Below are 23,919 nucleotides of genomic sequence, written 5' to 3'. Positions count from 1 at the left end.
GAATGATGATTCTTAAAGTTCCTAGAGTCTAATTTGATCCATATCAATTTCAACATAACAGAGAGTATTAAACACCGATAGTGTGCTAGGAGCTGTGATGGGTGTTTTGGGTACAAAGCTGCAGCATCTGTCTGTTCTTGATGAGCTCATAACCAACTAAGTGACGCTGGGGAAGTAAGCAAGTGATTAGCATTCAGTGGGCCTGCAGAAGGGGTGAATGAGAGTCCAGGAAGTGGAGACAAAGAGGGTGCTACTGTTGGCTGGGGCAGCAGGGGTTAGAAGGAGGTGACACTTACTCGGTGATTAGCAGATGGAAGGAAATTTGCCAAATGAGGTGAGTTAGAGGGAGACAGGAAGGGACTTCTAGGCGGCAGTTAAAACATGTATAAAGACTCAGGTGAGTATGTGAAAGCATGGCGTATTAAGGCAGCCAAGGGTAGTTTCATGTGGCTTAGAGCCTGGGGAGTGGCGTTCAGGATGAGAGAAGAGGAAAGGAGAAGTGAGAGATGAAGTTAGACACCTATGCTCTGGAGAGATTGTGAAATGCCTTATATCCTGAGAAGACAGAAGCTCTCAGTCACAATTCTTATACATATATTACCACAATTAGAAGTTTCCCTATATTTCAGGAGTAGGGATACAAAGAGAGAGAGAAAAGTAAATGAATTTATGAATAAACGAATTGAATGTGTAGATAATGAAGGCAGTGTTGGAAGAACCAAGAGGGCAGCATTTCTGAAGGATAACATGCCCTGGAAACTGGGTCTTGGGCCCAGTGGGTTATGGGATAAGTGTTTAAGCAATGTAGATCCTCCACTGTGACGTGTACGCAGCGGCAGCATATTTGAGTCCCTGTATAGATAGCTATAATGCCAAGGAAAATCATTATCACATTGATTGCTGACAGTGATATATGAGGAATGCAAATGACTGGACCTCTCTGGCACAGGCCACAGGGGTATGTGGGTTAGAGTCACATGAGAGGTACACGTGCAGTGATAGGGTGTAAGCAGGAGAGTTTAAGTGATGAAAACTATAGTGTGTGCACTCCTGTGATTATGAGTCCTGTGTCCGGGAGCTGGGGAGGTAATAATGAGGCTTACAAGTGGCTAGGGTGTTCATTTTATTTGTGAATATTACAGGAATAAGAGATAAAGCAGTAGCAACAAGCTGTTTTATGACCAAGGGCAATTCATTTTACTCCCCTGGACCTCTGTTTCTTTTCCTATAAAGTGAAGAGGTTGGATTTGATAATCTCTAAAATCTCTTCCAGCTGTGTATTCAAGGCTTAAAATAATCTTCTCCTTTAAAGTACAAGGTAGGGTGGAGGATTGGGGCAGGGGGTTGTCACTTTGAGGGGTAAAAAGTATAACTGTTGCCCTGTGTTGTACTCCTAAAACTAATTTAAAAAATAAATAAAATAAAATAAAGTAAAGTAAAGTAAAATAAAATAAAATAAGGAAGGGACCAAATAGTAAAAAAAAAAATAAGAAGAAGAAGAAGAAGAAAGTACAAGGTAGATTTGGTGGTGGTGGAGGGGGTGGGGTGTGTGTTTGTGCATGTTAGCCAATCTCTACAGAACTTGTTATATACCATTTAAAAATATATTGATGGAGCTTTTCCCCCCTGCTTTTTAGATGGTTGAACACTTTAGGAATGCTGGCCAATCAGGGCATTGATGTCGTGATACGGCACTCGTTTTTTGACCATGGGTTCAACCACCTCGTGGACCAGAATTTTAACCCGTTACCAGTAAGTATGAGAGAAAGAATCTCAGCTCTTTTTCCATGTCATTCGGTTCTTTTGATTGTGCCTTGTTCCACACTGGAAGAATTTTTCTCCTCCTTCTGTTACCAATTAATTTCATGAATTGGACAGAAGCATTCTTGACCCATTTCACAGACCTTTGGCTTCACCTCCCACCGCACCCCCCCACACACACACACACATACACATGCACGTATGCATATACACACATATATATATATATATATATATATATATATATATATACTTGTGTATATAACATATATTTATTTACTACGATAATTGTAAGAAACTTCATGCAGTTGAGATTCCACATCTACTTGTGGCCTGTTTGAACTCTGCTTGGGAGTGAATTTTTCCAGATTGTTTTCTTTTCATGCTAATAGGAGACATTAGTTAACGTCAGATGCAACATGTTGAAAGCAGATGGGAGCGTGTTGGCCAAGATGAGATACAGTAGGAACCCATTTCTTGGAGAGTGGCTGCATAAAGTGCACTTCCAGTTAGATATTGATCCCCATGTGACAACGTGGGGATTTGCCCAGAGCAACCAGCATTTCTAGGAAAGCAAAGGAGAGGGAAAACTAAAGAAGGATGGCACAAGTAGAGATCTGGGCATGTCTCATGACTTGACTGACCAATCAAAGAAACCCTGCTTAGTCCAGAAAAGGTGAATTTAGCAGAACTACTACATGGGTCATCCTTTTTATACATGTCTCAGTCATGATGAAAAGCCAGACTCCTCTCATTAGCCCATAGAATGGCCATCCCCTTTGAGGTGAATGAGTTCTACCTCAAGTAACAGAGGGACTGCTAGCCCAGGGTCAGGGGAAGGGGGCAGGTGAACCAGCCCTAGACCCTATCTCTATGCCCTGGTCCAGTGCTCCTCCTACAGAATTACTGCTACCCTGGGGTCCACAGTCAACAAACTCAATGGAACCAGTGAGTCTTCCTGCGATTTTCTTCCCTTTGCCTATTTCCAAGCCAGGAGGCCTCCAAACCTAGAACAGAAAACAGCTTGGCTCCCGACAGACAAGTCCCATGTCTCAAAAGGATTTCTCTAGTCAGAGTTCTGAGTAATTATTGTATCACTGATTGCACATCACTCCAATTCAATCACAATACGATAACTGACGGGCACAGTTGCTTTTATTCGCAGAGCCAGTATGCCTCTCTCAAAGTGTGTGCAGGGCTGGGATACAAAGGGGTAGAAAAGGAAATTTCAGTTCCTAACCATAGGGTTTTTGGTTTGTTTTGAGCTTGTAATTGTGGAGATAAAACAAAACGATAATTAGAAAAATATTCTATGAGCTGTAAGCATTAAACAAATGTAATGTCACATGAAAGTAAATAATTATTGATCATCAGGCAGTGGGGAGGGGACTAGTAATATTAATAGATAAATGAATATATAAATAATAGAGTACTGTAACAGTGGGTCGTTGAGGGCTCCTTCTGAGAGTGTTTACAATGAAGGCTTCTCCTAGAAGGTGGCATTTAAGCAAAGAGCCGGATGACAAAAAAGCAGCGGGGAGCCATATGGATTTTGCAGAAGAGCTTTCATGAAGGGGAAGGGGCTAGCACAAAGGCTTCTCAGCAGGAACATACTTGGCATGTCTGAGGAAACAAGAACACAAGGCCTGGCGGGGAAGGGGAGACTGCTTGGACATGAGGCCAGCAGGGGTAAGATCACACAGGGCTTTGTAAGCTAAAAGGAGTTTGCCTTTTATTGTAAGTAGTCTGAAAAGCCATTGGAAGGTTTTATGCAGGGAAAGAACATTTTAAAAAGATCACCCTGGTATAATGAATGCATCAAATGTGAGTCACAATTTCTTTAATAATGTGGATAATAATTAATTTACAGACTGCTTTCATATGTGGTACATCAGTAATGCTCTGAATGCGCTATCCTCCCTTCCGTCTCCCCTTCGGTTTTCTTTCTTTCTTGCCTTTAGTCTGCCCTCCAAGCATTCAAATCTCATTCAGTCTTCTTGATCTATTGCTGATCACTGTTCCTGGCAGTGGGCCACAGTGATGAACCAAAAAGACAAGGAACCCCTGGAGCTTATAATCTAGTGAGGCATACTGAGAAATGAAAAATAAACATATAAACAAGATAATTACACTTTTTCATAATTGCTCTGAAGAGAGCCTGGTGAGATAACTATGACTGTTTATACTTATTTTGCTGATGAGAAACTAATGTTATTAAGTGACTTATCCAAGGTCAGACAAGTAGTAAGAGCTGGAACTCTCAGAGTTTTTCAGTTCTAAATCCTATTTTCTTTTCACTGCGCTGCACTATTTCTCCCACTACTCTCTAGGGTGTCTGGGCTGTGGTCTGAGGCCAGTGTTTGCCTCAGAACTGGGTCTGGAGGTAGAAACAGGCGTCTTCAGGAATTGGAGAGAAGAAAACCTAGGCTAGAAAAAGATGGCCTTTGGGTGGCTAGACAGGCTTGATTTCCAGAAGTGGACAAACCTGGATTCCGTATCAACTCTCTGTGTACCTTTGCATGGCCATGTGTATGTAGGTTAAAGACGCAATTCGTCACGGCTCTGCTCTCTGCAGATGAGAGTTGCTGCAGGTGACGCCCTTTGAAACTATGGCACAAGAGACCTCTGTTGACATGTAGTGGCAGCAGAGCTCACAGAAGTTCAGAGGAATCTAAAACAAATCCCATTGGCTTAGCACAAATGAGCTGCACAGCTGTATCTCTGGAAACACCAAGCTCTAATAAAGAAACCGTATATAAAAACACTTAGAAAGGGAGCAGACTTTCTTTTTATCTTTCTTTGCGCTAATAAATTCTGCACCTCATAAGTAGAGAACTTGGCACCTGGGAGAGTGTATCCTAAGTCTCCCCTGAAAGAATTTACTAGGCCAGACCAGGGCACCCATCTGACAGACCTTGTCAGCAGGCCCCTAGAATGTGCAGCGGACACAGACCTGGGAATGGCACAGGATGCCACTTCCGAGAGTTGTACAGTTGATGACCAAACACTGCCAATAACAACTTGTGGATTTTATATTGTGATTAAGTCTTCAAGAGAGTTTGTTAAGCGCTTAGGGGATTACTGAGTTGTGTCTTGGTTGCCTCCCAGAAATATCACTTTTTTCTATTCCAGCTCCTTCAAACCTAGCTCAGCACATTTCAGGAAAGGTCTTTGTAAACACTGCTTTGTTTTTGGTTTTGTTGATGCTCTAGGATAAATTCAGAAAAAGTGGGGATCTTGGCCTAGTGGTTTCTCAAACTATATCCCCTACGACTCCTCCACCCACCCAGTCAGTTTCGATCCATGTGTAGGATTCCACCACAGCTCAGACAAGCCCATCTCCAATAGCACCATTCCAATAAAAGGTAGGAGAGAATATGAGGGTGGCCCTTTAAAAACAGAAATCTGTCCTCAGAAGAGATCATTTTCAACTACATCCTTTGTTCTTCATGGTTCTTCCTCCAGAAAAGCACCACCTCTCCTCCTGCCAAGAGATTGTCCTTCTCCTGGGAAAAGGAGAGCATTTGGTTCGGTAGTGCTTCATCACTCAGCTCCCGGCCCGCTGCCCCTGACCCCCGTACCATTGGGAAAGAGGGAACGCGTGAGTCTCCACAGCCAGCCAGCCAGCCATGGGCTCCCTGGGGAGCAGGCAATGTTTTTGCAGAAGAGAGCTGCACATTCGGTGGACATAGTCCAGATCCCACCAGCCATGGGCATTTCTCCTAAGAGAGGGCTTTGGAATTTAGCTTGCTGCTTTTTTTAAGAGCTTGATTTACAGAGCTCTTAGGGAAAGGAATGGTGAATTACTAGTCAACGTCTTCCGAACTCCCACGCCAGCATAGCAAATATAATTCAATTCAGAAAACATTGACACTTCAAATGTGTCTGGTTCTATGCTAGGTGTTCTGGGGATGTGCAGATAAATAAGATATAGTCCCCTCATCTGCAGAGCCAACAGACTGGTGTGTGTTTGTGTCTGGGAGATTACAATTTGGTCCTCCATGTAGAATAAAGTAGAAAGCTAGTTCACACTGGATTGCCTTCTCTATACTGGGTGCAGTGGTGGGATATTTAGTTTTGTTGTCAGCATTCTTTTTTGAACTGCCCCTGCTGCATAATAATAAACATTCAGTTCAGCCCCATGCACACTTATTGAACACTTGCTGTGTACGTTGTTCTGAATACAGTCAGTGGTCATAGATTGCAGTACAGCTCACTAGTCTATGGTGGGGTTAAACCTCTGGCTGTGTTCCCATAGCAACAGGATCTGAGCCAAGTCACCACTAGATGTCATTTGGCCATTGGAAAGAAACGGAATCTTCATGGAGCCTGCCTAGCTTCGCTGGGTAGCCTATCATAGGGATAAGAGCCGAGGCGTTCCATTCTTGTTTCCCTTTGAAATGTTAGACAGTGCCTTGTGTGGAACGCACAGCCATGATAGGGACCCAGCATCAGCTTAAATCTGTCTCCCTCCTGAGGAGGAACATCCAGCTACAAGCCCATGTCCCACTGATGCTGAGTTGATGCACACTTTCTTCTTATATGAAGAATACTACCTAAGTAGGAGGCCTCATGGGGAACAGCAGGAACCTGGTACTGTGCCAAGATGCACGATTCTAGTCCTAGCTCTGCCACTAATTAGATGGATATCTTTGGATTCCGGTTTTCTCGTTTAAATTGTGATAAAGATGTCTCCTCTATCTCCCTCTAAAAGATATTGTTACAACCCTTGAGAAAATCAGATGCGACAATAAGATTCTGATTTTGTGTATACACATACACATAGAAAATTACCGGAAGGGACTACATCTAAATGTCAAAAGTGGCTTTCTTCGGGTGGTGGTATTACAGAAAGTTTTTATTTTCTTCTTGGTGGATGTTTCATATGTCAAATTGCTAAAATCAGCATTCTGGCTTTTATCATCTGAAAAAAAAACACACAAGGCTAATTTTAAAAGAAATAGAATGTTTTTGAAAAGATTAAGTGCTTTAAATAGGTAAGCAAATATTATCCCAGCCTAATTCAGTTATCATTCATCGATGTGTTGATTCATAAACACTTATTATACTCATACTATGTGCTGGATACTGTGCTGGACACTGGAGACACTGTCTCACCCTCAAGGAACTCACAGTGTGGGTGGGAGACAGGTGACAGCCGGGACAGTGACACAAGCACTGTCAGGACAGAAGAGGAACAGCTGTGTCAGCAGGCATCGGGCATCAAAAAAGGCTTTCTGGAGGAGACAATGCCTGAGCTAAATCTTGAAGGAGAAGAACAAATTAGCCTTCGGAAGAAGAGTTTGAGGTCTGAGGAGAATCTTCCAGAAAGAGGCAGTAGCATGTGCAAAGGTACAAAGGCGTTAACTTTCCAGAAATTCATGGTGGATGGATTATGAAAAATTACTTAGGCAAGCTTTTCCCATTGCTGTCTAGTGGCCACACAGGGTGTGTGAAAATTACAGAATTTCAAAGCTGGAGGTACAAAGGGGAGGTACAAAACTCAGCCAAAGTAGCCTGTGACCTGTTTTTTGATGTGGCTTCCTTTCTCTTTCTTTGCTTTCCCGTGGGAGCCATCAGAAGATGAAAGAAGCAGAGTGTACCTGTTTAGGGGTAGCTGTGATGTGAAACCCAATTCTCTCATTAGAGGCCCTGACAAACCCTTCTCCATGCACAGCCTTCCTTTGTGGGAACCTGCAGCTGCTGAGAGAAGGGCGTCCTCAGCTGCAGGATCAATCACTGGGACTCAGGCTGGCTCCACGTTAGTGGCCAAAGCACCCGGGCTGCATGCCCAGTGGGCATGACTCACTTCTTTCCTCCTCTCTGCCTCCAAACCCTGGCTTCTCAGGTCAGAGCCTGCGCCTGCGCCATCTGACTAGGCAGGCAGCTCTTTTGCCCCTAATGCTTGAAATTTTTAACTATAGTCCTGATTTTTAACTATAGTCCTCATTCTTTGCTTATTTATTCTGAGTGGTGTGTGGGGGATGTCAGCAACAGACGTTAGCAGTTGTCACAGCTCACCCTGAGGAAAGCTGCCTCAGGAAGTAGAAAAGGCTCCACAACTGAACTCAGAAGGTGCAAGCTTAAAGTGCAGCGCCCGAAGGTTCCAGTTGCTTGAGTCTTCATTTCCAGCTTTGTGACATGGGACTATCTAGTGCTGGGCGGGGTTGGGCGTGAGAAGTATCTGAGTGTAGTGCTTCAAGTAGCATTGGCTTTGGGAGCAGACTGGCTTGAGTTTCAAACCCAGCTCTACCACTTACCACTTATTAGCTCTGTGTCCCTGAGCAGATTACGAAACCTCAGTAAGCATCAATTTCCCCTTCAAACAGAGATAATAACAGTGTCTATCTCAGAGGTAAGGATTAATTGAGCCCGTGCATATGTAGCTTTTACCACATAGTAAGCACACAATAAATGTTAGCTGCTGCTGTTATTCACAAAGTCACTTTGTAAAATGTAAAATTCAATAAATCACAGTAATAATTATCGTTATAATTTGAATGTAACTGTGGTGAGATAATACACATTTGAATATCTATGTAGATATCTGGAAATCAACTCAAGTAATAACTAATGTATGAAAAGTAGATGTTTTTTATAAAAATTATATTACTAGAAAATTAGAAGAATCCAAAAGGAAAGCTGTGATTCCTGCACTTAAGAGGCGCTGACTGCAAATAAAGACAAACTAAAAATTACATTTTATTTTCCTCCAGAGAAGATTCTGCCAACGCTTTTCCAGTGGAGGCAATTAAGGCTTTAACCACACTGCAATCACACCTTCACTTGGTATTTATAAATGGCCCAATAAGCCCTGGAAGCCATGATATGTCACATCAGGCTGCTAATGACAGCGCATTATGTGAGTCACTGAGAAGCAGCAATTGAAAATCTCACTCTGCCATCAACCATTTATATTGTTCCCAGATTGCAGTACTGAGGGATTACAGCTACAGCAAATCGTGTGACAACCTAAATAAATTAAGGAGAAGAAGCAATTATAGCCTCAATGCATTTGACTTCAGTAGCATAGTATGCCGTCCTCAAAGCCACCGGCCGATGACAGACGGGCAAGGCCAGCCCTGGAAATGAGAAGAGGTGCATGCTCCCCTCACCTCATCTGTTCACCTAAAACACTGGAAAATTACCTACAAATAATCTGACAAGAAAAAGGGGAAGGGAGAGAGCAAGAAAAAGAAAAGGGAGAGAAAAAAATGGAATGCCCATTGGTGGGTTGGAAAGATCTTTTGTCAGTGCCACAATTTGACAAAACTTAAGTTATTTCACTTTAAATATTATATTTGCAGATACTAAAGGCACAGTGATGTCTGGTTACGATGGTTAGGAACTTACAAAATAGGCCTCTGATAGAAGTGAGCATGAGAGTCAAAGATAATATTATACATTGTTTTTTTCTAACTCATTTATATTTTTGTTGTTTAAGTAAAAGTAGTTTAAAATAGAAATAGAATGAACAGTTATTCTGTTTTTAATTCTTATGTAAATGCACTACTCTATAAATTTTTTAAAATCTATCAGTTATTAGGTTCTTCATTCACTAACTTTCAACTATAATCGATCTCTGCTTATATTATCTCAGATTTGGTTTTAAGCGTCAAAAGGATTGAAATAGAACACACCATTTTCCCTCACTCTGAACTTGACTGGAGCAGACCTGCCTTCTACCCTGGAATTCACTGCCCTCATCCTGGTGTCAAAATCCTTATAACCTTCCTTCATTAGAGCAGTGATTCTCAAACCTGGCTGCATGTTATAGTCACCTTGAGGGCTTTTAAAAAATACCTATACTTAGGCACCATCCCCAGAGAGTCTGGTTTGGTTTGTCTGTAGAAGATCCCAGGTGTTGGTATTTTTAAAAGTTCCCCAAGTGGTTCTAATATGCAGCCAGAATTGAGAACCACTGGGTTAGAGGTTTCCACGTGCCCTGATTGGATTAGAAATTACCATTTTCTTTTCCTCTACTGTACTCAACTCTTGAGTACATCAAGAGGAAATTGATGCATCAAGATATTAGTGAAATACTTAGTAATGTCATTAATTCATTTGGAAAATAGTTGAGTATCTGTTAGGTGCCAGACCTAGATAGACATGCATTCTAGTTTCTGAGGAAAGAGAGATGAAGACAAGATCTCCGCCCTCACTGGAGGTTACCGTATAGTAGAGGAGACTGAAAATTCACAAGAAAATGAACAAATAATTGACTACAAGATTCAGAATGCTGTTTAGGAAGGAAGTAGGCTGCTACGTTGAAGAATAATGAGGAGAGAATACCGCTTTAGAAGGTGTGTCCAAGGAAGACTTCACTGAAGGGGCAGCCATTGGAGGAGCGGGTGGAAGAACAGAGCTTTCTGTCAGAGGGGGTAGCATCTGGAAGGTCATGGGGAAGGGGCTCAGTCATACATCGGAGGCGATGCAGAGCCTCCAAGACCATCCTGGGGCACGGTCTACTCACAGCCAGGCACAGAGGCAGCCAGCAAACTGCTCTGTACGATTGAACTCAGGCTGCCTGGTACCCCACCAATGCCACCAGCACATGGCAAACTGCTTCCTGCCTCTCAGCCTTTGTGTGAATAATGGTGGTGTGCCCCACTGCCTGCCCCTACATCTGGGGTCCCTGACTGAGCCCGATGCCTACTGTGTTTCCCTGTCACTGACTGGCCATCTCCGTGTGCACCCTCTGTCAGCTCTAGCAGGCTTTGAAATGAGAACAGCAGAATACTGATACTTGTGAGAAACATTTGGGAGTTGGTCATACTGTTTTATTTTTGTATATGTTTAAAATGTCAATGATAATTTTTTAATGTCTTCATGCTAGGGTGTTATGATATACACTAAAGAAAAGTACTGTTTCAAGTGCTGTGAGATACCTCTATGTTAACTCGTTTGGGGTGACAAAACATAAAGACGAAATAGCTAATAGATGATACATGGTAAGGTCTGTCTTGTCCAGTCAGTATCCCCAGAGCCGAACATAAGGTTGCCTGCATAGGAAGTACTCTGTAAATATTTGTGAAAAGAAGGGAGTGAGGAAGGAATCCAGGCGAACAGCAGACAATGGGCTTCGTAGACCTCTGCGGTCTGGGATATTACTGCTGGCTGGGGGAGAGGATCAAGAGGGGAGAATTGGTGAAGGCTCGTGCACAAGATGTCAATAGTGGACATTCGTAATATTAGTTACCCAAAGTGTACGTGTTTCTGAGAATACTCTTTGGCTTCTGGGCACCACCATTCTGAGACAGCAGAAAGGAAGGAAGGAGTGCCTTAAGATAGAAGGAAGACCGGAACTTCTAGATCTGATTTCAGGTTCTCCCACCAACTCACTCATCCTGGAACACTAGGTGCTCTGGGGTCATCTCAAGTGTGGAGGTTGAACTTGGTGGTCTGAGGTCCCCCTCAGCACTGACGTTTTCTGATCTCATCTTCAAGATTTCCATACCAGTATCTTCAGACAGATCTCCTAACTGAGCTTCCATTTATAAAACCTCTCAAAATAAAATTTAACTGGACTACTTCACTTTTAAATCATTCAGGGAGTATTCCCTCTTTTCTCAAAGCTCTTGTAGCCCTGTTCCAGCAATCATCACTTTCTTCCATTATTAGAATTTTTCAGGTACATCTAATTTCCTCTCTAAGTATAAACTCCTTAAAAACAGAAGTATAATTATAGTTGACATACAATATTATTCAACATCAGCTTCAGAAATACAGTGCGGTGGTCAGGCCTCTCCATCGTCTATGAAGTGATCTCCCTAACAAGACATGAGTCCATCTGGCCTCCTAAAAAATATTTACAACATTATTGATTATATTCCCCAGACTGTCTTTTCTATCCCTGAGGCCATGTTGTAGTTACCAATTTGTATTGTCTTGTCCCTTCCCCTTCTCCTTCATCCCCACCCCCTCCCAACTAACAACCCTCAGTTTTTCCTCTGTGTATATAGTCACGGGATGTGGAGTAGGGTGTGAGAATGGAGTCAATGGAATTGCAATAGATAAGTATGATATCGGGGGTGGGAAGGCAGTGGATGGGAGAAGGGGTGAAAAGGATAACTATTGCATTGTTCTGTACACCTGAAACTAGTAATAAAAAAAATGCAAAAAAAAAAGACACCATCTCTCCTATCTTTATATTCCCCATAATACCCTGCTCATAGTCAGTCCTCACTGCATTCTAAAGATGCTCAGGGACTGGGATTCTGGGGGCTGCAGTGCACACCCAGTAATGGAAGTGGGCAGGGCAGGCTTTATTGTCAGGTGCCATGTGCACACTGCACAGGGAGGCAGGATAGCTAGGTGCTGCGAGACTGGGCTCTGGACTCAGACAGGTCTGGACGCGCGCTCTGTCCCATTTGGCAGACCCCTTGTCTTCCATCTTTTCTATGATGGGGATACTGACACTCTGTATCTTATAGGTCCTCCTGAGTGCTTGAGACAGTGCCTGACACTTAGAAAGCACACAATAAATGTGACCATTATTATCTATTCTAAATATCTGAAAATTATTTCTTGGAATTAGATGAAACTCTAACGTCTTGGGAAAGATGGAACACTGGGGAGACAGTCATCCCCACAGGCAGGTACTACTTATGAATGACCGGTAACAGGACATATTTCAGTTATAATAACACTATTTGGCACATATAGATTGTTTTAGAACCTTCCAAGTCCTCCCCATCTCATTTCGCACTCCACAAACTTCCATAGTAATAGGTTTCTTCTTTGGCTTCTTTGACGTTATTCTTTATGGCCCACTCTAAGTTTCCACAGCTTCCTCCCATCCATTAATTCACCTGGCCCTTGCAGCTTCCCAATAAGACAGGTAGGATAGATAAACCCCTTCTGTTTAGCAGCAAAGAAAACTGAGGCCCGGAGAGGTCCAGCAACTCACTCAGAGGAATAGAGCAAGGCTTTGCCAGTGGTTCTGAGTTATCTGATGCTTCCTCACCACTTTGTGTTTTTCCCCTTTGGTTGGCTCTGCCACAGCTCAGGCAAGTCAAGAATTCAGGCCAGCATCACCCCCTAGCAGCCAAGGCAGATAGAAATGATGACGAGACTATTTCTGTTTACATTTTGCAGAACAGTGTGGAATGGAGTCAATGGAATTGTAATAGATAAGTATGATATCGGAGGTGGGAGGGCAGTAGATGGAGGAGGGGGGTTGTTTCTGTGCGAAGGGTGAAAAGGATAACTATTGCATTGTTCTGTAAACCTGAAACTAACAATAAAAAAAAATTAAAAAGAAATGATGACGAGGAAGCAGAAAAGCTGGCTTCAAGGTAAAAGAAAATGATCCAGAGATAAAACCTGGGATGTAACAGTGGCTGACTCTCGTACATTTATATTGCTCTGAATAATGAAAGAAGAAAGAAAGAAAGGAACAAATTTTCAATTTCATGCAGCAGCAGGTTAGTTTTGCTGCTTCTACTGAATATATTAACAGCAAAATATATAATAGCATCTCCCACCCTTATGGCAGTTATCACTTCCCCCATTATCGTGTGGGTACGTCTACCTCCTTGAATGTGGGACCATCTGAAGCCTCTCCTCCTCTAGAGCCACAAGCAGTGCAGGACCGGCGCCATCCCCTGATGTTTGGCCACGCGGTGATGGATGGCAGGTCCAGAAGTTAATTCACTTGTTGGCAAGAGCCACATCAGGGCATTCTCCTTGAGGAAGGTTCCATGTTGACTCTGAAAGACAAAAGATCATGAATGTACTTTCACTAATTTTACCTCCAAGGAGATACTGCAGATGCGTCTGGGGCTTTGCCCTAATGCAAACTGACCTTGCCCTCAGGGGCAGTGGAATAGGAAAGGTGTTGGCAATGTCCAAGACAGCGTGCCAAGTGCCATCCTTCTGTGCGGTGGGCTCGGTTCCAGTTCCAGGATCTGTAATAGCTGAGGTTATAGGAGTAAACGCTGAAGCCTCCAGCTCTCGTTACCTTGGACATCCAGGCTGTCGTGTTGAGACAGTACCTTACTCAAGTTAGATGTTAATTAAGGCTGTGGTTTCCCTTCCCCCTTCTCACACACTCAGGATGAGCTAGGGAGGCGGGTTGGGGAGTGATTTACATGTCCCACTGCAGGTGAGTATCCTCACTATGTATAAACATCCCACTAACATGTCCCACTCATCATGTGCCTCCTCTCAATCAGGCAGATCCCTTCTGGGCGTTACGAATATTCACAGCACAATCATGTAAAACATCAGCACATTCAGTAGGGAATGTCCATTGGAAGCCATACAAGAGGACACTGTTTCGGTCCAAGGGACTGTCACCCACAAGGTCACTTTAGATTTCTTTTCCTTACTGGGAACCTTGCCCAAATCTATTAGTTGAATTCAGGAGGCCTCTTCCTCAGTAAAATGGGTAGGATAATGACTTGGTCACCTGTATCCAATAAAGTCGTAAAAGTGTGAGTTCCTTTCTCCCTGAAGTGACTCAGCATACTTGCTTATGGCCTTTGGTCCCTCAGGGAGACTGCGAGACCTCAACCCCACATCTATTCATCTTTCTCCTTAAAACAGCTCAAGCTGGGATAGAGGGGGAGGGAAGGATCAGGGGTGCTGAGGGAGAAAGCAGCTCATGCCAATAAGCAAGGCTTTGCATTGACATTAATTTAGGTTTTTTAAAAATAACAACTTTATTGAGATAAAATTCATCTACCACAAAACTGACTCTTTAAAAGTGTACAGTTCTGTTGTTTTTAGTATATTCATAGAATTGTGCAATCACCACAATCTATTTTCAAATATCAACTGAAAAGGAAACCCATACCTATTAGCTGTCACTCCCCGTTCTGCTTTACCCCCAGCCCCTGGCAACCACTAGTCTACTTTCCATCTCTGTAGATTTGCCTATTCTGGACAGTTCATATAAATGGAATCATACAGTATGTGGCCTTTTGTGATGGGATTTTTTTATTAGCATGTTTTTAAGATTCAACCATATTGTAATATGTATTAATATTTCATTCCCTTCTATTGCTGAATAATATTCCATCGTGTGGACATACCACACTTTATGTATTCATCAGTTGATACATATTAGAGCTTTTCTACCTTTTGGCTATTATGAAAAATGCTACTATTAAACATTCATGTACAAGTTTTATGTGGCATATGTTTTCATTTCTCTTGGGTATATACCTTGGAGTGGAATTGCTAGGTCATGTGTGTAACTTTTTGAGGAACTGCCAAACTGTTTTCCAAAGTGAATTCACCATTTTACATTACCACCAGCATTATATGAAGGCCCCAGTTTCTCCACATCCTCATCAATGCTTGCTATTGTCTGTCTTTTGATTGTAGCCATTCTAGTGGATGTGAAGTAGTATCTCATGATGTTTTTTTTGTTTTGTTTTGTTTTTAAGATTTTTATTGGGGAATTGGGGGATGGGAACAGCGCTGGGAAATTGGGGAATTGGGGGAAGGGGGACAAGTTGCTGTCCTTTTGTTCTTCAGTCTAGTTGTGGAGGACGTTGCTTCACTGGCTGGAGCTGGCACCATCATTGCGCTCTTCCCGGGTGAGGCAGATCAGTCGCTGGCTTCTGGACGGCCACTCACTGCGGCTGCTGGCCGCTCACTCTGGCTGCTGGCTGCACATGGTAGCCCATGGCAACCCACTGCCACAGGGGCAGCAGCCTACGCCATAGCCGGCGACTCATGGCAGCCCAGCTCCAGGTCGAGCTGTTGTTCAGCGTCTTAGCTGTGCAGGGCAGTGTCACTGGCCCTCATATGTGGGATCTGAACTAGGGCCCTCTGGTGTCCCAAGCCAGCTCTTAACCATCGCGCCACTCGGCTGGCCCTCATGATGGTTTTGATTTGCTTTTCCCTAATGACTAATGATGTTGAGCATCTTTTTATGTGCTTATTGGGCATTTGTGAATCTTCTTTGAGAAATGTCTATTCACATTCTTTGCCATGGTTAAAGGGGGGCTATTTGTCTTTTTATTGCTGAGTTGTAAGAGCTCTTTATAATACAAACCCCTTATCAGATATGTGATTTGCAAACATATTCCTCAATTCTGCGTTGTCTTTTCATTCTCTTGATGGTGTCTTTTAAGCACAAAAGTTTTTAATTTTGATAAAATCCAATTTATCTATTTTTCCTTTTGTCACTTGTGCTTTTGGTGTATAATCCAAGGCCACAAAGATTTACTCCTATGTTTTCATCTAAGAGTTTTATAGTCAGCTCTTACATGTAGATCTCGGGTCCATATTGAGTTAACTTTTGTGTATGGTGTGAGGTAGGGATCCAATTTTATTCTTTTGCATGTGGGTACAGTTGTTCAAGCATCATTTGTTGAAAAGACTATTCTTTTCCCATTAAATTGCTTTTTTGCACCCTTGTTGAAAAATCAATAAACTATAAATGTAAAGGTTTATTTCTGGACTCTCAACTCTATTCCATTGATCTGTATGTTTGTTTTTATGCCAGTACCACTTTGTCTTGATTATTATAGCTTTATTGTAAATTTTGAAGTTAGTATGAGTCCCCCCCAAAAAATGGTTTTTTTCAAGACTGTTTTAGCTACTACTTTCAGTTTTGAGTGGAGTTGGCAGCTGCTCATTCCTCAACTAAATACACTTCCAGTGTTTTCAGTCCATTCAAAGTCCCTTATCAGGTGGTAAGGCCATTCTTACTGACTCTCTCTATTTCAGCTTTAGGAACCCATTGGCTCAGTAACAGCAGCTCATTGACTTTAAGTTGGGATCACAGGGCTTGCTGCCCCATTGTCATGATAATACCCTTTCCCTCACCCACCTGGAGAGTGTGAACAACAGTCAAGACACCATTTTGGTGGCTTGTTTCCATCCCACCTTTTACTTCTCAGCCTCTAAATGTTCATTCAACTTTTGTTTATTAACAGACAGGACACTGGGGGACCCTTACTCCCAACCTCACCCACTATTTGGGAGAGCTTTCACAACCAGATACTGGAAATCTTTGTATGTGCCCAAACGTGGCCTGCAAACTCCTTGTCCTCCCTCATCCAGAAAGTCATGTCACTGTCATCTTTCTATTCTCATCACCAAAGCTGTCAAGAGCTGTGAAGGATCTGAGATTTTACCCTATTTACAAGCTAATATGTTAGCTTTTGCTTCTTCATATATGTATATGTAACCAAGGACACAAGACTCCTGGGTCAGAGACAAAAGACTTTATATATTCATGCACAGCAAGCAGCATGGCATTAGCGTATTTCCATTGGTTCTCCTGGAGGCCAAGCCCCATTGGGCAATGCACTGGGCCCAAAAGGATGATACACATGCAGTGGGTTTGAGTTGCAGCTGGGGAATTCATAACCAGGGGCCCAGCACATTTTTTTTTAAGATTTTTTTATTGGGGAATTGGGGGAATCGGAACAGTGCTGGGGAATTGGGGGAAGGGGAACAGACAAGTTGCTGTCCTTTTGTTCTTCAGTCTAGTTGTGGAGGACGTTGCTTCACTGGCCCAAGTTGGCACCATCATTGCGCTCTTCCCGGGCGAGGCAGATCAGTCGCTGGCTTCTGGACGGCCGCTCACTGCGGCTGCTGGCTACATACAGTAGCCCATGGCAACCCATTGCCACAGGGGCTGCAGCCTACGCCATCGCCGGCGACTCAAGGCAGCCCAGCTCCAGGTTGAGCTGTTGTTCAGCATCTTAGCTGTGGAGGGCAGTGTCACTGACCCTCATATGTGGGATCCGAACCAGGGCCCTCTGGCATCCCAAGCCAGCTCTTAACCATTGCGCCACTCGGCCAGCCCAAGGGCCTAGCACTTTTTGAATAAGCAGTAAACAAGCCATTCTTACTCCTCCCAGGAGTGGGCAGTTTTACAGTAGTCACACTGTGTCACTTTGACCTACTAAGTTGCCTGTGTGAGTAACTACATAAACTGCTTTTTATCCAAAGACAGATAAGCCCTGCAGTCTGGCACGCTCACCAAGAGAACGTAGGGACAATTGAGACTGGTGGCCAAATGCCTCTCCCAACAGTCTACCCCTCGGCTCTATATTTCTTGACTGAACTCATATTTACACCTAGGTATGCCAGTGTGCCACTCTGTCAACCCCTCTGATGACTCTGATTGGCAGAGTCTGGGACCGAATCTGTTCCATTTGTCTCATACAGCATAATGGCTAATTTTATGTGTTAACTTGGCTAAGCCATGGTACCCAAATACTTAATTAAATGTTATTTTTGACATTTAAATTAAGGTGTTTTTTAGATGAGATTAACATTTAAATCAGTAGACTCTGAATAAAGCAGATTATACTCCATAATGTTGGTGGGTCTCATTCAACCTATTGAAGGCTTTAATAGAAACAAAACTGACCCCTAAGCAAGAAGGAATCCTGCCAGCACACCGCCTTTAGACTCCAACTGGAACAGAACCCTTCTCTGCGTCTCTAGCCTGCTGGCCTACCCTGCTGACTTTGGACTTGCTAACTCCCACAATTGTGTGAGCCAGTTACTTAAAATGAATCAGATAGATAAAAGATAGCTAGCTAGCTAGCTAGCTAGATAGATAGATAGATAGAAACACACACACACACACACACACACACACACATACATCCTATTGGTTATTGGTTCTTTCTCTAGAGAACCCTGAATAATACATACAACATTTAATTAAGGCTATTACCAACAGGGCCTTTATAAAATACTGACCACATTGTATTGCAATTCATCTGTTCATTTCTCTTTCTCCTCCTCTCCCATGAGAGGGAGAAACACTTGAGTTGAAAGTGACTGTGAAACTTTGGGTGTTGAAACTTTATTTTAATAAACTCTGTCTCCCTCAAACATAGTAGGCACTCAGTAAAGGTCCATTGTATGAGAGAGGGGCTGAGTGTGTGAGTGTGTGATGGGGTTTCTTCAGTCCCCCATAATTGCCTTCCCCAACATCTCCATTCAGCAAAAAAGCCTAGCTATCTTTTAAAGTCCATCTCACAGATTAACTCTTGGAGGTTTTCTTGGATTCTCCTAAGAGAATGTTTTCCTCCTGCTTCTAAACCTTATTAACATTGACTCTGTATCCCTTTATTCATTTAGTATGCATAGTGTGTTATCTATAAATATCATAAATATCTATACATAGTTTTAGACTTTTGCAAACTGGTCATATTTCCCTTCCTAGATTATAAGTTCCTTGAGTGTAGGGTAGGGACTTACTTGGTATACTGATTCTTATATCTCCTCTAGTACCAAGTATACAGTCGGTACCTAATAGTCACTCAAAAACTGTCTGCTGCATGGGGCTGTCTCAAGCCAGGGTAGGGAATCACTGGTGCAAACGTGCTAATCACCCACAGCTGGTCTTAAAGGTGTTTCTGATTATTAGTTTGCAGTTCAGATTCTTTTTAGGAAGCATGGCCTTTTTTTTGTTAATGATGATTTTAACTACCACATATCTCTGTAATGACTGGTTGCCTTTAAAATGAGCCAATAACTAGATGTTTGTAGAGAGCATACATGTGAAAGACCTGTGAGTAGAATAACAAAACGTTCAGAGCCAAACAGCATGGGTGTGGCATTATTCTAGAAATCCTAGTTCATAGACCTCATTATCATCTTCATCTTCTGAGCTACCATGAAATGATAGCCTGCTATATGCCAGGAGCTAGATCATTTCATATCACGTTTTTTTAATCCTCAAGACAACTGGAGATATTATGTTTAATCTACTGTTGAGGAAATGGAGACCCAGAGAGTTGAGCTAATTTACCCAGTGATCTCGCACAGCCTACCTAATCTCCATGCCTCGCTCAGCGCTAAGCCCTTCAGAGCCCATCTCAGCATGGTCTTGTCTTGAAGCCACGCCGCCTCGTCATTCCTCTGGTCTCTGTAATCGGTCAGGGCCTCTCTAGCTCTTGTCTAAATCATCACAGTGATCTCCTTATGGTTCCCCTGCCTGCGGTTTCTTCTACTTCCAATAAGTCTTCCATAGCACCAGTCAGACACATGGTCACGTCATTTCCCTTCTTCAGAAACCTCTGTGGGATGCCCATCGCCTACATAACGCCCCTGACTTCTAAGCATGGCATTCAAGGCTTTCCCTAACCTGGCTTTCTAGCCCTGCTTCTAACCAGTCACTCCCAGATTACCTGTTTTCCACTGGAATTGCCAGCTCATTATTACTCCCAACATATTCAATACTTTGCTTCAAAGCCCACCCCCAGTGCTGCCTTCTCTAATGTCCCAATAGGAATCTCTCACTCTCATTCCCTTGCAGCACTTGGATTACATGTTCCACTTGGTTCTCACTATACAGTGCTGTCTATCATAGTTATAAATACCCAGGTCAGTCTCTCCTTTTAGAAAATGAGCAAATCGAAGGCAGAGAATTTTACGGCTTATTATGCCTAGCACAAAATAAGTAAAAAGGAAAGGTTATGAAGTTGGTTGGGATTAAATTGAAATGAACTTGAATGTGGAGAGAATAAGGCATTAGAAGCCATAACCCACTCTGAGGAACTGTTACAGCTGCTGCCTGAAGGGACACTGATTATAAATTCTTTAATCATTCTCTATACTGTAACCCACCCACCATTCAGGCAGTATTGTATCAACTGTGACATGGACAAAACGGAATCTCCGATAGATTCAGGATTAATTTTCTAAGTGTTTTACCAGCTCTGAAAAGCACCTGGGTGCAATGGTTCTATACCAACTCAAATAAGACTTGAGAAGGGATTTGAAGGGTGAGAGAGAGGTAGCTTGCCAAATGAAATGTCTTAGAAACACCAATTTAATGACTTACATATAAATTAATCATAAACATGTGGATTAAATTTCCCCAGAAAAGGCATGTTTTGGCTCTCTGTGGACCGCAAGTGATTGAAAAATGATTGGAGATATTTCCTGAGCCCAAAGACTAAGAAGGAGCTGGTCTATACTTCTTTAACTGCAAATATTAGCACAATAGATAAATTATCCAAGGGGTCTGGGGAAGTTAGAAATATGGACAGGAAATAAGAAAATGAGATTCAGCTTGAAAGAATGCTCCAGGTACATCTGGGGCAAAATAATCAGAAACAGAGAGATTTTGTTTGAGGGAGAACCCAGTAAAGTTATGGAGACTACAAGACATTCAGGGTGATTTCTAGTTGGCATGGCCCATGGGATAGAAGACTGGCCATTCTTATTCCTTAGGAGGCAAGAGAAAGGCCCTGGACTGTGGAAATATGAAATGATACTCATTGTCCACAGGATGTAAACAAAGCCTTTGCTTTTGGTTATATCAAGATTTACCCAGTAGAAGAAAGGTTTGGCTAACGTTGGACTACCTTTTCCAGATAACTCAAAGAAATAAATGACTGAAGTCAAGGCTTTGAGCATAGTGTCCAGAGGCAAAATGGAGCCTGAGTTCCCAGGCAAGAGAAACTGAAGCTCAAGTTCAAATGGAAACCTTCACTGGGGACGAACACAATCTTTGTTTGAAGTCATAAGTGCACGATGGGCCATCCACAGGAAGCCTTCCTAGAAGTGTTTTAGCCTTCCTTGTCATTTGGAAATACATTCTGAAGAGATCAGACATCCATCCCAAGAGGCCAGACGAAAGTGCAGTCATTATAGGCAACTTCTGATCTTGGAAATTGGGTCACGTTTTGCCGTGTCACACAAGCGTATTGGCATGAGGATCAAATGTTCTAATGCCAAGAAAATACAAAGAGGTTTTCTTTGCGCCTAGAAAAGGGAGTTGAAGAAAATAATCTATTACTTTCTAGGAGGTGGCATATTCCTGATTTTATAAAAGTTTCTGGATGCCTAATGAAGTGTGAGAAAAATAATAAGGATCAATGATAATAACAGCCTTTTATATTTGCACAGTGCTTTTCCATTTGCATGGTGCTCCATAGAAATTGTCCTATAATCTTCCCAGTAACTACCGGGTAATGTTACTATCTCATTTTTTTGTAGAGGGAGAAACTGAAGCATAGAGATAACAAATAATTTGGAGCAAGTAGCTGTGTCAGGGACACAAGTCTGGTTCTTCTGATCCCTAATTCAGTGTTCTTCCTATGTCTAACTGATTTCATAGCTTATTGGTTTACCTCTATAGGGAAGATTACTATCATTTATTGAAAGTCTCTTTGAATAATTCACATTCCTGTTGATTGGATTGATTGTATGATCTAAGCATTTTATTATATTAACTCACAACCTCACTATGGGGTAGACCTTATTATTACCCTCACTTTAAAGATAGAGAAACAGGTACAGAGGGATTAGGCGACTTGCCCACTGACTAGTACGTAGAGGGGTTGGAAGTCAAATCCAGGCAGCCTGCCTCCAGGACTGACTCTCTAACCACTACATTGTACTCTATTTAGAAACTATTGGGTTATCGGAAAAGTCATGACGTATTTTTTTCTATGTTTTTTTCTATGTTTTTATGCATTATGACTTTTCCAACAACCCAATACTTTGTCATAAATATCATTTTTCCTGGTGAGAGGAAATCTATATCAGAATGGAGATGACATCTACTCCTGGGTGTATCTCAACCTGGGGTACAGATTTCAATTAACTGCATGTTTCTGTACTGGAGAAAAGCTGAGGTGACATGCTTATCAGCAGATGGCACATTGTGACTCCAACCTAGGCATGTAACTCTTTCGCAGCCACTGTTGTGACTGCTGAATCCTGAATAGAAAGAAGAATTCCAAGGTGAACAAATAAAGAGTGATATTTAAATAGTACAGTTTTTAAATGATATGACTACTGGAAGCATCACCAGAGATTCCTTCCCATTGGTGAGATGGTTGCTTCTTTCTTCCTAATGGGGAATGTAGAGAATGAAAAGTTCTTATTTTTTGTTTGGTTAGAAGAAAAGACAATAGGCTTTGGGGGTTTGGTGTTTGGACATGCAGACATACGTGCCTTATTTTTTATCTTGTTTTTCTATCCTTGCTTTACAGATAAGTAGTGACCCAGGGACTTGGACTCAAGAGCTGACCTTTTAATTCAGCTCATCTCTTTGTTTAAATCTGCTGGCTTAATGGAGACAAGGCAGGGAAAATTGTGAACATCTGGATAGTTGAGTCACAGATGCCAGAAGGCCTTTTCCTGACAGGCTGACTAAACTCTGCGGTAATTCCATGAGGAGTTTGAGTCAAAAATGAGGATTCAAGGGGAATGAAAAGAACCATCCCAGTCAAGGCTGAGGATAAAAGTGGTCTTATCAAGCAGTGATGTACAACAGGGTGGAATGAGTGTGAAGGGAAAATAGACAACTCACAAATGCTTCTAGGGAGAACTATCTGGATGGTGAAGGGACTATGAATCATATGACATAAGTATGGGTTCAAAGTCCTGGGGAATTTAGGCTAAAGAAGGGCAAACTCACAGGTGATGTGAAGGTTATCTTCCGATATGTGAAAGGAAGTCATTTATAAGAGAGTTTAGATTTGTTCTACAGGGCATAGACTTTTGATAAGACACGGAAATATACCCCTGGGTGGAAACTACAAGGGGAGTATTTCAACTCCTGCTAAAAGTGATGAGCCAGGATTTGAAGCCCAAGTCTGAGTCAAGAGCACTTCATTTTAACCACTATTTTATTTCAACATAAGGGCTTGAATTTATATCCTACAACTCAGATCTTTAAAGAACAAACTTTATTTCACTAACTGATTGCTCATGAGCCCGTAGCCCTGCTTGGGAATAACAAAACACAACAACGAAAATCAATTTTCCAATTAAAGGTAACTCAACCTTTTCTTCCTGGTAATTCTGCAGACTTTTCAGAGTTTCCATTTCTTTCTCCTTCTTCTTTTCTTCCTCCTAGAGGCCATCTGGGTACCAAGGGATGCTGATTTCATGTGCAGGTAATGGGGAGGGGGTTACACGTTCTGTCATCTCAGTACTCCTTGATCTTCACTCAATCATGCCCCTCAATTACTTGGTGCACTCCCCTGGTATTTACTGAGGGATAATGGGTGCTGCCAGGTTCTGTTTGGGTGTCATCTTGGCCCCTTCTATTGATCTTGGGCATTACTGTTGCTTTGCGTTAAGCTCCCTGTACACTGAGACTTTCTTGTACTGTCACCAAGATTCTTCCCGAACACCAGACCCCTCAGCAGTTCTCCGTGGCCACACAGAGCATATGGGAGCTTGTGGGTCTCCTGCAGGAAAGCAAAGGCC

The 23,919-nt window shown here is 42.5% G+C and overlaps 1 protein-coding gene across 2 annotated transcripts in view; it reads left to right on the top strand.

Annotated features, from left to right (window-relative positions):
* The window catches only part of HPSE2 (heparanase 2 (inactive)), a 575,409-nt gene that overhangs the window by 444,752 nt on the left and 106,738 nt on the right, over positions 1 to 23,919 (top strand). For both annotated transcript variants that reach the window (XM_019636465.1, XM_019636464.1), the window contains one exon: positions 1,638 to 1,752. In XM_019636465.1, coding sequence (XP_019492010.1) covers positions 1,638 to 1,752 — 115 coding nt within the window. The remainder of the gene's footprint in view (positions 1 to 1,637; positions 1,753 to 23,919) is intronic.

Source organism: Hipposideros armiger, unplaced genomic scaffold (assembly GCF_001890085.2).
Source record: "Hipposideros armiger isolate ML-2016 unplaced genomic scaffold, ASM189008v1 scaffold_28, whole genome shotgun sequence".
Classification (NCBI taxonomy): domain Eukaryota; kingdom Metazoa; phylum Chordata; class Mammalia; order Chiroptera; family Hipposideridae; genus Hipposideros; species Hipposideros armiger.
This window is presented reverse-complemented; position numbering and strand designations above follow the sequence as displayed.